Here is a 13,833-nt window from a genome sequence, read left to right as displayed (position 1 = left end):
TTCTTATAGTAATAGATTGGTATTCTGTTCATCTAGATAATGATGAATTCTACCTCATTAGAACAAGGTGCAATCAATTGAGCCCTCTGAACTGATTAGTACTCCATGTCTACCGTTTGCATCTACACATGTATTGAACCTGTGAGGATTAGTTATATGATGAATGGACATTACTTGTACAACGTTTACTTAAGCAGTCTCAACATGATCAGCCTCATCTACACACTCATATACCAATTTACAAGTGGTGAGAGCACAACACTGGAATCAGCTTGGGCTTCAGTGTCTTACCACTTTGGCACATGGACATTGCAAGATGGAGGATCAAACTGAATATTAGGATTGAAAGAATGGTCACTCTACCACCTGGGCCCCAGCGCCTCTTGATGATGCCCCGAGATGTGACCAAACATTTAATTCCTCTGCTTAAGTGCTGTCCCGATCCTCCAGAGGAGTTGCTCACAGCTGGGACAGGTTTTGTGGTCGAGATGGTCTCTGGGAAACAAATCCATCTGGAGTATCCCACAGATGATCAAATATGGGGTGAAGTTCAAGACTTTAACACGGTGTTGTTTCAAGAAGTTGACACAGATTTGCGCAATGTGAGGACAAACATTACCACGCAGAAATGGCAGTTCCAGAGTGTCTGGCTACAACATGTTGGCCTTTTCCTGCCATCAGCGTCCCATCCACTTGGTCATGTGCTGCTTGATTCACTCTCTGCGTGATGAAAGGCAATTTTTTAAACAAAGTGTCTGAAGCCCGAGTAGTAACAGCTTGCACATGGTCATTGAAAATTGCTCAATAGCGGTATGAGCAAAGACTTGTCATTGTGACCAGCACGTTTCTTTCAAGGTGCGGTAATGTGTGGTTTCTTGGCCATGTTTTAGTCTCTTTCCACATATTATACAATTCCACTTCCCTAAAATATACCATTCACTTGAAAGTCTGTCTGTATAGCTTCCTCTTTTGTACCTGCAGAATCGATTCATAATGATATCGGAGACATTTCTCCGTATCTCATACTTTCAAGCAGGAAATATACTTCAAAGTATGAATTTAACTAATTTCTACTGACATATTTGGGATTCGGCTCCTTCTGGAGTTTATTCCATAGTTAAGGAGCACCAAAGTGCAATGTCTTATTTTGAAGTACATCACTTAAGATGTTGGTATTAGGATTAGAATTTGACTTGTCGCGATACGCAGAGATGCAGACAGCCACAGAAATAAGAGCATGTCATTGAGTCAGGCTGCAGGTGGACAAAGATCATTTATTAGCTTCTGTACATAAGTATATCTTGAAGAGAATTTCTTCTGAGGGTCTTCTGAGGTTGTCATTTGTCTTTTTATGTGTGTGCCAGAGAGAGGAAGATCCTTTTCATAATTTACTTCATCCTTCTGGTCCACTTGACCTGAATAAGCACTTTTTTTATTATAGTGATGGCCTTTAATATACACATGTATATTTTCTATATGTTACCAGTCGTTAAAATGACCAGTTTGAAAACGCATTAACTCTCCTTGAAGCCCATTTCTATATGGTTGCCGACTAAAGTGACGCGTGCAGGAAGGTGTGGTGGCCGCAGGGTTCGAGGCAATGTGCTGGAAAACGATGTTTAAAAACTGAAATCATTGAAACGAACAGTTTCTGGGTTGATTAAAAGTCAAAACGCCCCTAGTTTGTACTTTAACACCCCCCCCCCCTCAATGAAGTAAAGCTAATACAAATGTAAATATCCTTATTGTTGATATATGTTAAAGAAACTGGAAACTTCCTTTTTGGTTATTAAGTCGAATATTATTCATTTCTTGGGTTAGGACATTGAATTACTGTTAAATATGCTGTCTAGGAAAGTACCTTGGAGGATCGCACGAGTAATAACTGTGATTTAAACCCCTAACTTGGTTTATATGCCTGAATTGTGAGCCAATAACATCCTTATTTTGTGCAACATGAAACTTTACTCACCTGCTCCCACTGAGTATACTTTTGACCTAAATGGGCTCTCAATGACGACAAAGTGTCAAAAACATTTCTGGTTTTAGTCGGACAAACTGGCCCATCATTGATACAAATGACCACATGTGGCTGAGTACCCGATGGGATTTTTTTTTTTTTTTCCACCAGTGACAGCGCAGCACAAAGGAGCCAAATTTGTCACATCAGAAACTTGAGGTCAAGCAGGGTTACAAAACACTAAGCTGAAGCACTTACAGGAAAGGACTTTGTTAAAGAGGGGTAACTTTAGAGCAGCTGCAGGTCATTATACAGCTTCAGTCACAAGCACAGATGATGGACATTATCACCCAGCTTTTATGTGAAATGAGTAAACCTGCTAAATTCAACAAGAGTGCCAAAAAACACTTCAAGCTTGCACTTCAGCTGAGACTGAATAATGAATGCAAAAACAACCTAATTGAATAAAACAATAATGATATTGTCTAAAGTGACAAAGACACATCAGGATTTTTTTTACTAGCAGAACCGCAGTGTTGCATATCAAGAGAATACATGTTGGGATCATATGAACGATTTAAGAATAATAGTTACTAATTAGTTACTAATTCCTTGTGGAATATTTGCCATTTATATTTTTAAGAATAATGTTGCATAGGATTCAAAAGACAGTTTCTTAGAGTGATGATATACTTAAAAAGGATGCCTTTGTGACCTGCTTTCACATTAACGTTCCGCTGGGCTATAATTAGTGAGTGATTGCATGAGGTCTCTCCTGCCACATGACTTTTTTTGGGAGATTTGACGACACCGGTACAATCGTTTGGAGCGGCTGTAGCTCCGCTGGTAGTTGGATCGTCTTCCAATGCAGAGCCTGGCTGTTCAACGCTCTCTCTTGCCCGATCAATTAACGGTAAGACACTGCATCCCAAGTTGCTGCATGACAGCTGTGTGTGTGTGTGTGTGTGTGTGTGTGTGTGTGTGTGTGTGTGTGTGTGTGTGTGTGTGTGTGTGTGTGTGTGTGTGTGTGTGTGTGTGTGTGTGTGTGTGCGTGCGTGCGTGTGCGTGTGCGTGTGCGCGTGCGCGTGCGCGTGTGCGTGTGTGTGCGTGTGTGCGGCTTCAACAAAAACTTAAACCTTTGGTTTAAACATGGAGTCGATTTATTTATAATTTTTTCTTCTCTGGCTTCATTACCTATAAAACTAATATGGCTTGTTAGATTAGACTGACAACTTTACTGACAAGTTTACAGCCGTGCATGCATTTATTTTCCTCCAAATGTTTCTTGAAGTGACTCAATGCAGCTCAACATTGAGGTTATTTGAAATGTAAATAACCCTCGCTGATCTATCTTTTTGGTGACTGACTCCCCTTTTTCCAGCTGGATTTTCAGCAAAATCAAGTATGGAGGAACAATCACCTCCTCTGCTGGGTTCTTGTGGGGCAGCTTTACATTCCCTCCCTTCATTTAAAAAAACCAAAACAAAACTATGTTTCCACAGACATTAGTGGTTTTGTCACCTGGACAGCGCTCAACTATGAGGAAAGGCAAAAAATTTGGACACGACTTGAGTTGACTCTGTCTTCATTGGCAGTACCAGTGAATTTTGTTATAGGTCTGTTGCTGTTGTCACCTTTATGAGGCTGATCGCTCACTTCAATGTTGCAGGGGTTTCCGCTTGTCTGGGGAAAATGTATTCAGCAGGTTTTTGTTTTTTTTTAAACACAGACTGTGGTGAAAATTGTTTACTGTTGATTCAACTCTTGGATATGCGTGTGTGTGTGTGTTGGGGGGGGGGGGGGGGGGGGAGGACTTGTACCATAAGTATATGATATAGTATAAGTTGTAACTGCTCTCCAGTCATTGGTAGGAAATATCTGTTGTCTTTCAAAACGTCCAAAAACACAGTTGTTGAAATGTGTTGGGTTTTTGTGTGTGTGTGTGTGTGTGTGTGTGTGTGTGTGTGTGTGTGTGTGTGTGTGTGTGTGTGTGTGTGTGTGTGTGTGTGTGTGTGTGTGTGTGTGTGTGTGTGTGTGTGTGTGTGTGTGTGTGTGTGTGTGTGTGTGTGTGTGTGTGTGTGTGTGTGTGTGTGTGTGTGTGTGTGTGTGTGAGACAAAGCGGTGGCTGAGGTCCGGTTACATTTCGGCAGAGAAACATCTTGGTTAGGTTTGGGAACAATTGTGGTCCTGTTAACCCCGAGTGCTTGAAGCAATCTTTCTATTTTTTTTTTTTAATTTCAACCTGGAAAACATCTTTGGATTAAGTCAATAACAGCTAAACCACACTGCTCTCTGGAGAGCAAATTTCTAAATACAGTTGATGTCTTTGTCCTTAAGACCACACCAGAGAGGGCTCAGAACAATAAAAAGAACAATATTTTTTACTCAACATAATCAGAACAGTAACTCACACTCAGCTGTGAAACATCGATTTTACTCACTGTTTCTAATGGCATCATCCAAGATGGAAGATTTAATCAATTGTGTCAGGATGTCGTGACAACTCTTATAACAAAGTGTGAAAGTGTAGTCTGATGATCCTATTGGGGACAATATCTTCAATTACCTGACAAGCTCAAACTGCTCTCTTTGGTCTCTTTTGGTCAGTGAATGCATGAACTGGCTTAGCTGTGTTTGTCAAACGTTATAAGATTACATTCCGAAGAGATATAAAAGTTTTTTTTTACATATACACTAAATCTTAATTTTACAATTATAATATGTATCCATCACACATCAATAAATTCTGAGTATATATTTATAAAAGCTGGATATTTCAGGAAAGCTGTTAAATATATTAACACATTTTTTGTCATGCTTTATTTTTATACTCCAAAAGGAGCATTTTGAAGCGCGACTCATAGTTCTTTCAGCTCACGCCATTAATCAGACTTGTGTAGTGAATCTGATGCTCAGTTTGTTCAGTTTTATATCTTTATAGCTGTTTGCAAAACATGCAAGGACGAGTGTTGATATAGAAGGACAGGAACACACACAACTGTTTCACTCTGAACTGAATCCTCATCCATACGGGTTAAAACAGGTAAATGGAAAGATTTGATGATTGTGTTGAAATGTGCTCAAGCGTTGTATTAAAGTACAGTGCTTTGATTAGATGCCACCTCTTTGACTTATAGTATGACAGCTGGTGTCTTCAGTGAATGTGTCACGCCTGGAAACTATAAACGGTGCTGGGTGAGGATTAGTAAAAGATAGGCCTAAGTCCTGGCACTGGGCTTGTAATTTGACAGGAACCATTGTGGTCCATTAACTTCAATGACATTACAATGTTCATCACTATACTGCTGAGAGAAAAAAAAAAATGCAGCTTGAATCTCTCGGCTGCTACAAGTGTTATATTTTTCTAGAAGCTTTCTAAAGATTGTTTTTTATAATATTGCATGCCGTCATATATGATGCCGTCAGTTTCTTTGAGAATAGGAGGAGAAAAAAGGGCCAAAAAATGACCCAAAGCACAAATTCTTGAGGCCTTTTTTCAGGATTAGAGGATACACATGAATTACATATTCTTCTGTTAACTTTTGGAAGGAAAGGGGTATCTTTCACTTCTAATCATAACAGTGTGCCTCTTTGTGCAGCGCTGCAGTGTCAGGTTGGGCCTCGTCCCTCAGTATAAATAAATGTTTCAGAAGGCTCCAGGTTAAATTTCTCAGATGAAGCAATTTGACAGCTCATGAAAGTTTCAAAGTGGACAGAACAGAACATTTCGCTCGCTTGTTAGCCTCGCTTATTATTGCACAGAGCTTCATTCCTGCAGAGACGCTCCTCTGCATGCTCTTGAAGAATCAGACCTAAATTGGCCTCCTCACTGAACGGGAAATTATCCCAAGCTGGCTCGACACTTTTTCAGCTGGTTGTAAATTTGTGCATTTCGTAGTAAAATGAATTTGCTGGTGATATATTAGCTCCTTTCTCTTCCCTGGAAAATCTTAGTAATGATGAGTTTCTAGCAGTAATCACTGCAGGGCTTATGAACGTAGGCAAAAAGTTCCCTCAAGCTTTTGAGCTATCAAAACATTTCTTTATCAAGTCACTCAGGTTCACCAGGGCTGCGGTTTTCTTTCCCACTTTGTGTCAATAGCAGCTCAGCGTCGGTGAGACTGACGTGCAGATGGTTAGAAGATTAGATATGTGACAGATGTCAAAAACATCTTAAATGAAGCGCATTTTAAGTCTGCGGCAACACGAGCTACAAGTCATAGAAACCTGACTCAGTTTTAGAATTAAGTCTCAACTTTGTGAATATAATACTGCAGCTTGAGATGTAGTGATACGTGACTGCTGAAGCTCATGCAGACGGTTATTATAATGCAACCTGCCGCATAGAGGTGCAGTGATTTGCAGATTTCATGTTGTCCCTTTTTGTGAATGCAAATGTGAGCGTCTGCCTGAATTGGATGAAGCAATAGAAGATATGGATGAATAGTGTGTCAACTCGTACGTATAGTAAACTGTTAAAGAACAGTTTCCTTCCGCTGTATTTCTTCCTTCGGGCTGTTGAGGCATGGTAAAGTGAAGACATGTTTGCAGATAGATAAGAGGGGTATGACATACATGTATGTTCAAAGTTACAAACTTTATTTTCTTCTCAAACTTATATTGTCTGAAAATTACTTGGTTGCTTGAGTGGTGTTGGATTGTTTTACATGCTTTGTATTGCAGTGGGCAACAAAGACAAGATTTAAGTTTCAGAAAAGTGTTGTTTTGCCTGCATAAGTTTGACCTTTTTATTTTTATTATTTTGTTAAGGCGTATTCCGATGCAGATATAATTTAAGCGACCAGCTATGGCAGTCTATAGCGCCTGTGTGCTCATTTCATTTAGATGAACAAAGGTTAATAAGCCGAATGCAGAGTAATTTTTGATTTACTGCTTGACATTGAGCACACAAAACTGACTTCACAGGATTAATGCCTTTTGAAAGTGGGAGAATTACTCTATGAGAGGTGAAAACTCTCACTCGACAGTCAACTTTCTGTGTTACTGAGGATACCAGTCCCTCATGTCTCGCTATCAAAACACAAGAAGCATTTGTGTGACCGCTTATGTCATTCATATGATTTAAAAGAAAAAAATAAATAAACCACCAACCACATTTATGAGATCCTGTTGTCTTCAAACATATTGTCCTAACCTGAAAAATACTGCACCTGTGGGGATTAGCACAGAAAATCCAGGAACTAAGATTTACAGCCCTTATTTTCCCCTCACTCATAAAATGGGACACATTTTATGTAAAATCATGACATAATTCAAGCTTCAGGTTTTAAATGATATCCCAGATGTAACTGGATACGAATGGCGTTAATTCTGTATTGCTTGGTTGCTTTTGTTTGACCTCATAATGGATTTTTACAGTGGAAAAGGGACTGATTACAGCACTGAGGAGCACATCCCACTAAATACATCAATCCTGTATTTATTGAAGAATATGTCAAGTAAAAGGCTTTTTTTAAAGTTTAATTTTGATGAAGTTAAAAACAACTATCTAAGGATGATAAGGGGTCTTCTTCTTCGTTTTCGTCTTCTTCTTCTTTAATATATATTTGGAATAAAAGTTTGTTTTTAGTTGATCTAGACTTCTTGTCTTGCATTCAAAGATTGTTTTCTCAACAAATACTACTTGGAAAGATGTTTGTCATCTGCAGAATTCATGCATTACACATTCATCAGCATTTGGAAAAAAGCTGTGAAGTCATGCATTTTCGTTTGCAAAAATGATCACAAGAGGAAAGTCTGACTAATTGCTTTGTTACGTTCAGCTGCTGGGTGTTAATGCTCCCTGCATGTAATTTGGTGCTTGTTAACTATTATGTAATACATTTTATCACTGACTGTGAGCCGCTGTCAGGAAACATGATTTCTGATTGTCAAATAATCAAACATTTAGTGATACTTTTTATATTTTTGTCATTGCAGCGTTGAACGCAGAGCAAGTAAAGCAAATCTGTTTTTTCTGAGACACGCAGAAAATAATAATTAAGTCCGACTTAATCGTAATCATATGCTTAAGCTTTAATAACCTGTGGATTTGAGCAGGTTATTACTGGCTAAGACTTCTACAAACCTCAAGATACCAAGTATTCATGTTTAATCAAGTTTGGATCTTTCAATTTTAAAAATTCCACTTATACCTTATAATATAATAATACAGACTCCAAACTTGCTTGTATTGATCCAGCTCCAGAAACATCAAAGAAATTGAGACATTATCCCTGTTTATGAGTTGTTTATATATATATATATATATATATATATATATACATACATTGTTTTAGAAAGAACACAATGGTGCATTCATGATTTTCACTTCAGTGAGTTTTTTTTATTTCTTCCACATTTTGCTTAAAACAAAAAATCAACACACACACACACACACACACACACACACACACACACACACACACACACACACACACACACACACACACACACACACACACACACACACACACACACACACACACACACACACACACACACACACTTTGTAATTCCAGAACCAAAGAGCTTGTTGTTGGGACAAGTACACATTTGCTTGTCCTGAAATGCCACAGCTGTGTTTAGCTAACCTCAGCAAGTGAGTCTTTAAAAGACACCACATGAGATGAGGCTGCTATTTTACAAAGTTTGCTCGCTCAGTTGAGGCTTTGTGGATCACTTTTTTTAGATTTGCTGTCTGACTCTTCTTTCTGGATTGAGACCAAAGTGGTTTGAGAGCAGACACTTCTTTAAAAAAAAAAAAAAAAATCCCCATATTGCTATATATATATACTGCTGAATATTTTGTCATATTCACAGCAAATTGGGTGTTTACACCAAAATACTAAAGCGTGAGCAGTTAGATATAAACACGGGCAAAGTAATTCACAAGATCGTGGCGAATCTGGCATTTTGTTTCCCCTCAAATCTGTAATATTGGTTTTAGCTTTCAATCCAACAGGTACAAAGTTGTAATTATCATATTTCAAACACACCAAACCATCAACACAAGTATCATTAATCTCGCTCGGCTCGTCCACACGCAGACACTTCACGGCCTCTCTAATTAAGATTCAACCACAGTTCCCATGACTGGTCTGCTACTTGACTCTGGTGGAGGGGGGAACTCCAGAGATTTACGGGAAGAATCATAAAACTGTAAACCAGACTATACCAGGAAACTATGGGCATGAACCTACACTTAGTGACTGCATCAGTTAATAGAACTACAGGAGTGAAGTTACTCATCCTCTTCGCTGTGCTCGGTTCTCGCTCGTAAAATAACCATCGGCACAAAATCCCTATTGAATCTTTCCGATGACTAATTACACATGGCAGAGATCCTGCTGCAAATTAGATCGTCAATATGTGCAGATGTCCGAGGACGACTTCACTCAAGCTGAGTCCAATAAACAGTCAAGGGCTCCTGCACAGTGGAGCTACTGTTTGTGCCGCAGACCCGGGGAAACGTCTGTGTGTCCCACCATTTTCCAGCCACTCTTAAGTTGCACCAGTAGCTGGTTGAGAGATGTGGTCCATTACTCTTGCTCTGTTAACAGGCATCTGGACCGGGTTCTAGGCAATCGGCTGCCACGCAGCGCCTGGCGGGGCGCTACAGGGGTGGCCTTAAAGCCTGCGCTAATGAATCACACAAGACTGTCACAGCAGCTCAAAAGAAACCCAATATACACCCGCCCCAGCGTCACACGCCGTAATAACTGACTGAAACCTGCTGACGGGGGGTCAGACATGCTGTTTGTTTGGGTTTCATTCCATCCAAAACCTTCCTCGGCTGGTTACCCCGGTCCGTTTGTTGGTCATTTTGAACACAGGGCAGAAGTGCAGGAATGACAGAGTGACACATTTTAGGTTTTAAACTATGAAATGGCACGTGAAGTTGTTACATCAGCTGTGTCAATGTTCTGCAGCATCACAACCGATCCTAATTTAGTCCAGCCCATAGAGTGAAATCTGACAAGTCGTGTCTTCAAAGGGAAAACTCCTTCGGTATTACACGCCAAAAGCCTTTTTGTGGCTCCAGAGGAAGCTGCTTGAAATCTGTCACTTGAGTAAACATCCGCCAGCTCTGAAGCCGACCAGTTTGAACATGCGGAGTGAAACAGAAATGAATTGATCAGACTTCTTCAGCACCTATGATGAAAATTACCAGGCTTACCATTGAGGCTTCATTGGTAACATCAAGGTAAAACACTGGATTTTTGTTAGCGTTTATATTGCATCTTGCAGTTTGAGTTAAAAATCTCTTTTTCAGAACTATAGAAGAATTGTATTGACAAACTGTCTGGATTTAATTAAATAAATGATGCATTGCAGTATCTAGAAAACATGAAAATTACTTGACTGGGCAGAATTACTTTACAAGAATATTTACCATTTAATTTGAGATTGTATTTTTAACATGTATTGATTACATCCATTCAACCATCGCTGTGGGAGATCTTGGATTGGAAATAACCACTGACCTGGGGTTTGTTGTACGATACGTCATTACTGATCTCTTGTCAAAGTTGCGTTAAATACGTATATTGCCTCATATTATATTGCTTTACTTGATTTTCTAGTGATTTTCATTAACATTCTGTAGCACCTTTTATATTATGACACCAGAAATGAGTTGTGCAAAAACTTTTTAATCTCTCAAATACCAAAAAGTAAATTTTTAAAATTACATTTAAGCCTTTAACTATAATCCTATGGATCCCTATGGTGGTAGTCTCCCAACATAAACTACATTACTGTGCACAGCTGCCAAAACTGATAATTATAGTGAAATCTTGTTTATGCAACACACTTTTTCTACACTGCCAGTAGTTTTCCTTCTGATGCTTAAAACATATTTTCCTGATAAATCATATGTACTTTTACTATGTTGGTTGTTGAATCAATGACACTTGTAAGAAAAGGGGATCTGTGTACTTTTCCACAACTACTTCATTAGGCTGTTATGCGAATTGTTTCTGAAAGTGTTTTGTGTTTGTGATTTTGATCTTTTGAGATGACTCATTCGGGTTTGGTTTCTGTCTCCCACAGTGCTCGAGTGATGACTGACGACGCAGCAGCTTGGAACAAATGACAGAGGATTACGTACGCAGAAGATGCCAGCAGCTGCACGTCAAACTGATTCGATTACACTTGAGTACTAAAAGATGTTGTGGACCATTGTACCTTCGATGGATTTTTAAAGTTGTTCCAAGGCAATCACAATTAACAATTTTACTGTGGGGAAAGTCTTGATAGAAGCAAGTGAGCGGGGGCCGTCATGTGGCCCCCCGATCTTGGGCCTCCAGATGTACAATTGACCCTCCCTGGTTTTGGGAGCGTGTTTGAGGATGTCGAGGATCCTCAGGCTCCGTTGTCTTGCGGAGGCTTTTGCCAGTCTTCCATCCATTCTGGAGGCCTGTGCTGCGTTCCCAGGGCCTCGCTCTCCCAGTTCTCGCTGGCTTGTGACCTCACCTCCCTGCTCAGCTGTAAAACAGCTGGATCGCAAAGGGAAAGGACCGTGGAGGACTTTGCCACCACAGGTCACTCAGACTCCAAAAACAGCACCCACATGTTCAGCTGCTACCCCCAGCCCTCTCTGCCCGTTTCCTACTTGCTCGCCAACTGTGCCACCCCTCCGCCTTTTGGCTCTGCACCTTCCTGTTTCTCTGATGCCCAAAACAAAACATCTCAGCAGCAGCAGCAGCAGCAGCAAAAGGTTCAGGAGGAGTTTCGCACAATAAAGCAGGAGCCCACAGATGATTTCTTGCCGTGTAAGAGGGAACCATTCCAAATGAACCAGCAAGCTGAGCCGTATCATTTGGGTCAGCCTCTCCAAGGCTTTGAGGGTCAGGACAGCACCCAGTCCCCCCTGCACTCCCCGAGCCTGAACGGACCTGTCGGCCGGGACTCGGTACTCAACCAGCAGGAGCAGCTGTGTCACTGGATCGACTGCAGCGCCACCTACAGCAGTCAGGAGGAGCTGGTGAGGCACATCGAGAAGGTGCACATAGACCAGCGCAAAGGGGAGGAGTTTGCATGTTTCTGGGCCGGTTGTGTGCGTCGTCACAAACCTTTCAATGCTCGCTACAAGCTGCTCATACACATGAGGGTCCATTCTGGAGAAAAACCCAACAAGTGCATGGTGAGTTGCTTGGTAACAAACTGGGTTTTTTAATTGTACGTGAAGACGGACAAAACCTGCACATTTTCAACTAAAAAGCTCCTTTCAGAGTTTTATTTAGGACTCCAGAGACACTTCAAACTGACAATTACACATTGTGTTGGAAATTCTCCAAGGACAGAGTGGCCAGCAGGGTTTGTAGAGCACAGTGTGTGAGTCCAGGACCAGCGAGTCTCTAATTATTGCATTTTAGCTGTGTATACAATCTTCCGTATTGCTCGTGTCCAATGCCAGATGCAGATTTCTCTCCTGCCCGTCCAAAGTGAGTGGCCACTGTCATGTTTAGGCAGTTTTCAGCTTGTTTTCTGCAACTTTTAATTAATCGTGTTAAGGCGTCACAAGGATGTTGGGGCATCCAAAGTCAAGAAACTAAAGTCGTGTTGCAGTCATGATTTGAATGGAACTGCAAGTCGTAAAATCATCAATACTCTTTATTACTTGGAGAGCTCAGTAGGACTTATGCCAGGGGTTTACCTCCACCTTATTTATTGAAATTCTTATGAAATACTTGAATCAAACTCACAAACATAGCTCATCCTTTCCACCTTTATGTCTTCCAATGCTTAATTTGAAGTGCCGTTGAGAGACGTTTCCTTACTAACAGTCTGTCTCCGATCAACAGTCTGTCGGACAGAGTGACGATTAAATGGTTTCCTTTCGTCACCCATGTTTCCCTTAGTCATTAATGCCTGAGTGAGAAACCTGGATCAGTCGAATGAATGGTGGATGTGTTTGCTCCACCGAGCTACTGATCACCCTGTGGTGTTTTTTTTGTGGGGGATTTTTTTGTGGCAAATGCACTTATTTTATAGTTATTACAGAATTAAAACGAAAGAACTGTAAATTCATAAGCCAGAAAAATACTTTTAAAGTCGGGCAGTCATTCCATTTTTTCCATCATTGACTACCTCTCGTATTATTGTAGATAATAATCAATTAACGAATAACTTTTAAACGGCCACTATAATTTACATATTCATCAATCCATGTGACCCTTGTCACAAGGATTTTATGTGTTTTTGTAAATTCTTTCTCCAGATTGCCAAACCTCCAGTATTTGCAGTGCACTGCCAAATATAACTCAAACAGTAAGAACATTTCTGCTTGGTCAATTTTATTTGTTGTAACGATGCTTTTTGGCAATAAATGGGATTCTTCAGAAAGCCTGTTTATTTCCCTTTTAAAAGGTGCCAGGTTTGTAAGGAATTTGCATTTTTTGGGGGGTATGAATAGCAGAGCTGAGTAAGTTGCACTCCTGAACATCTCCTTAATCTTCTCAATGAAACAATTTTGACTCTGTTTGGTTGCTTGAATGGCTGAAATTTGTAGCGACAAGACATTTTGACAGTTGAACTATCGGGATTCTCGGTAACATGTTGAAGCTACCTCCTGCTCACACGCTGCTTCTGGGACAGCTTCACATTCTTCACTGTGTGAAAACTGTTTGAAAATACACTCAACAAATGTCTTTTATTTTTTCAATACTTGGTTTATATAAGGGAGTCGAACAATGGCCACAGTTATTCAAATGAAAATGGGAAGCTTTTCAAGCTCCATGTTGCTAATCTGTATTCCAGTTTTGTACAGGCAGCTGTTGGTGGTTTTAGTATATGGTAGTAAAATGACAGAGGATGACTAAAACAATGAATAGTTACTAGTAATAAATGTACTGGCTGGGTTCTAAAGA

The 13,833-nt window shown here is 40.2% G+C and overlaps 1 protein-coding gene across 1 annotated transcript in view; it reads left to right on the top strand.

The window, feature by feature from the left end:
* The window catches only part of glis1a (GLIS family zinc finger 1a), a 44,795-nt gene that overhangs the window by 10,302 nt on the left and 20,660 nt on the right, over positions 1 to 13,833 (top strand). Inside the window, exon 2 of the mRNA XM_080503383.1 lies at positions 11,015 to 12,107. Within this exon, the coding sequence (XP_080359509.1) occupies positions 11,244 to 12,107 (864 nt within the window). The 5' untranslated portion in view covers positions 11,015 to 11,243. The remainder of the gene's footprint in view (positions 1 to 11,014; positions 12,108 to 13,833) is intronic.

The sequence above is a fragment of the Blennius ocellaris genome (assembly GCF_963422515.1).
Source record: "Blennius ocellaris genome assembly, chromosome: 10".
Taxonomy (NCBI): Eukaryota; Metazoa; Chordata; class Actinopteri; order Blenniiformes; family Blenniidae; genus Blennius; species Blennius ocellaris.
Note: the sequence above shows the minus strand (reverse complement) of the source record. Positions and strands in the feature narration are given on the sequence as shown.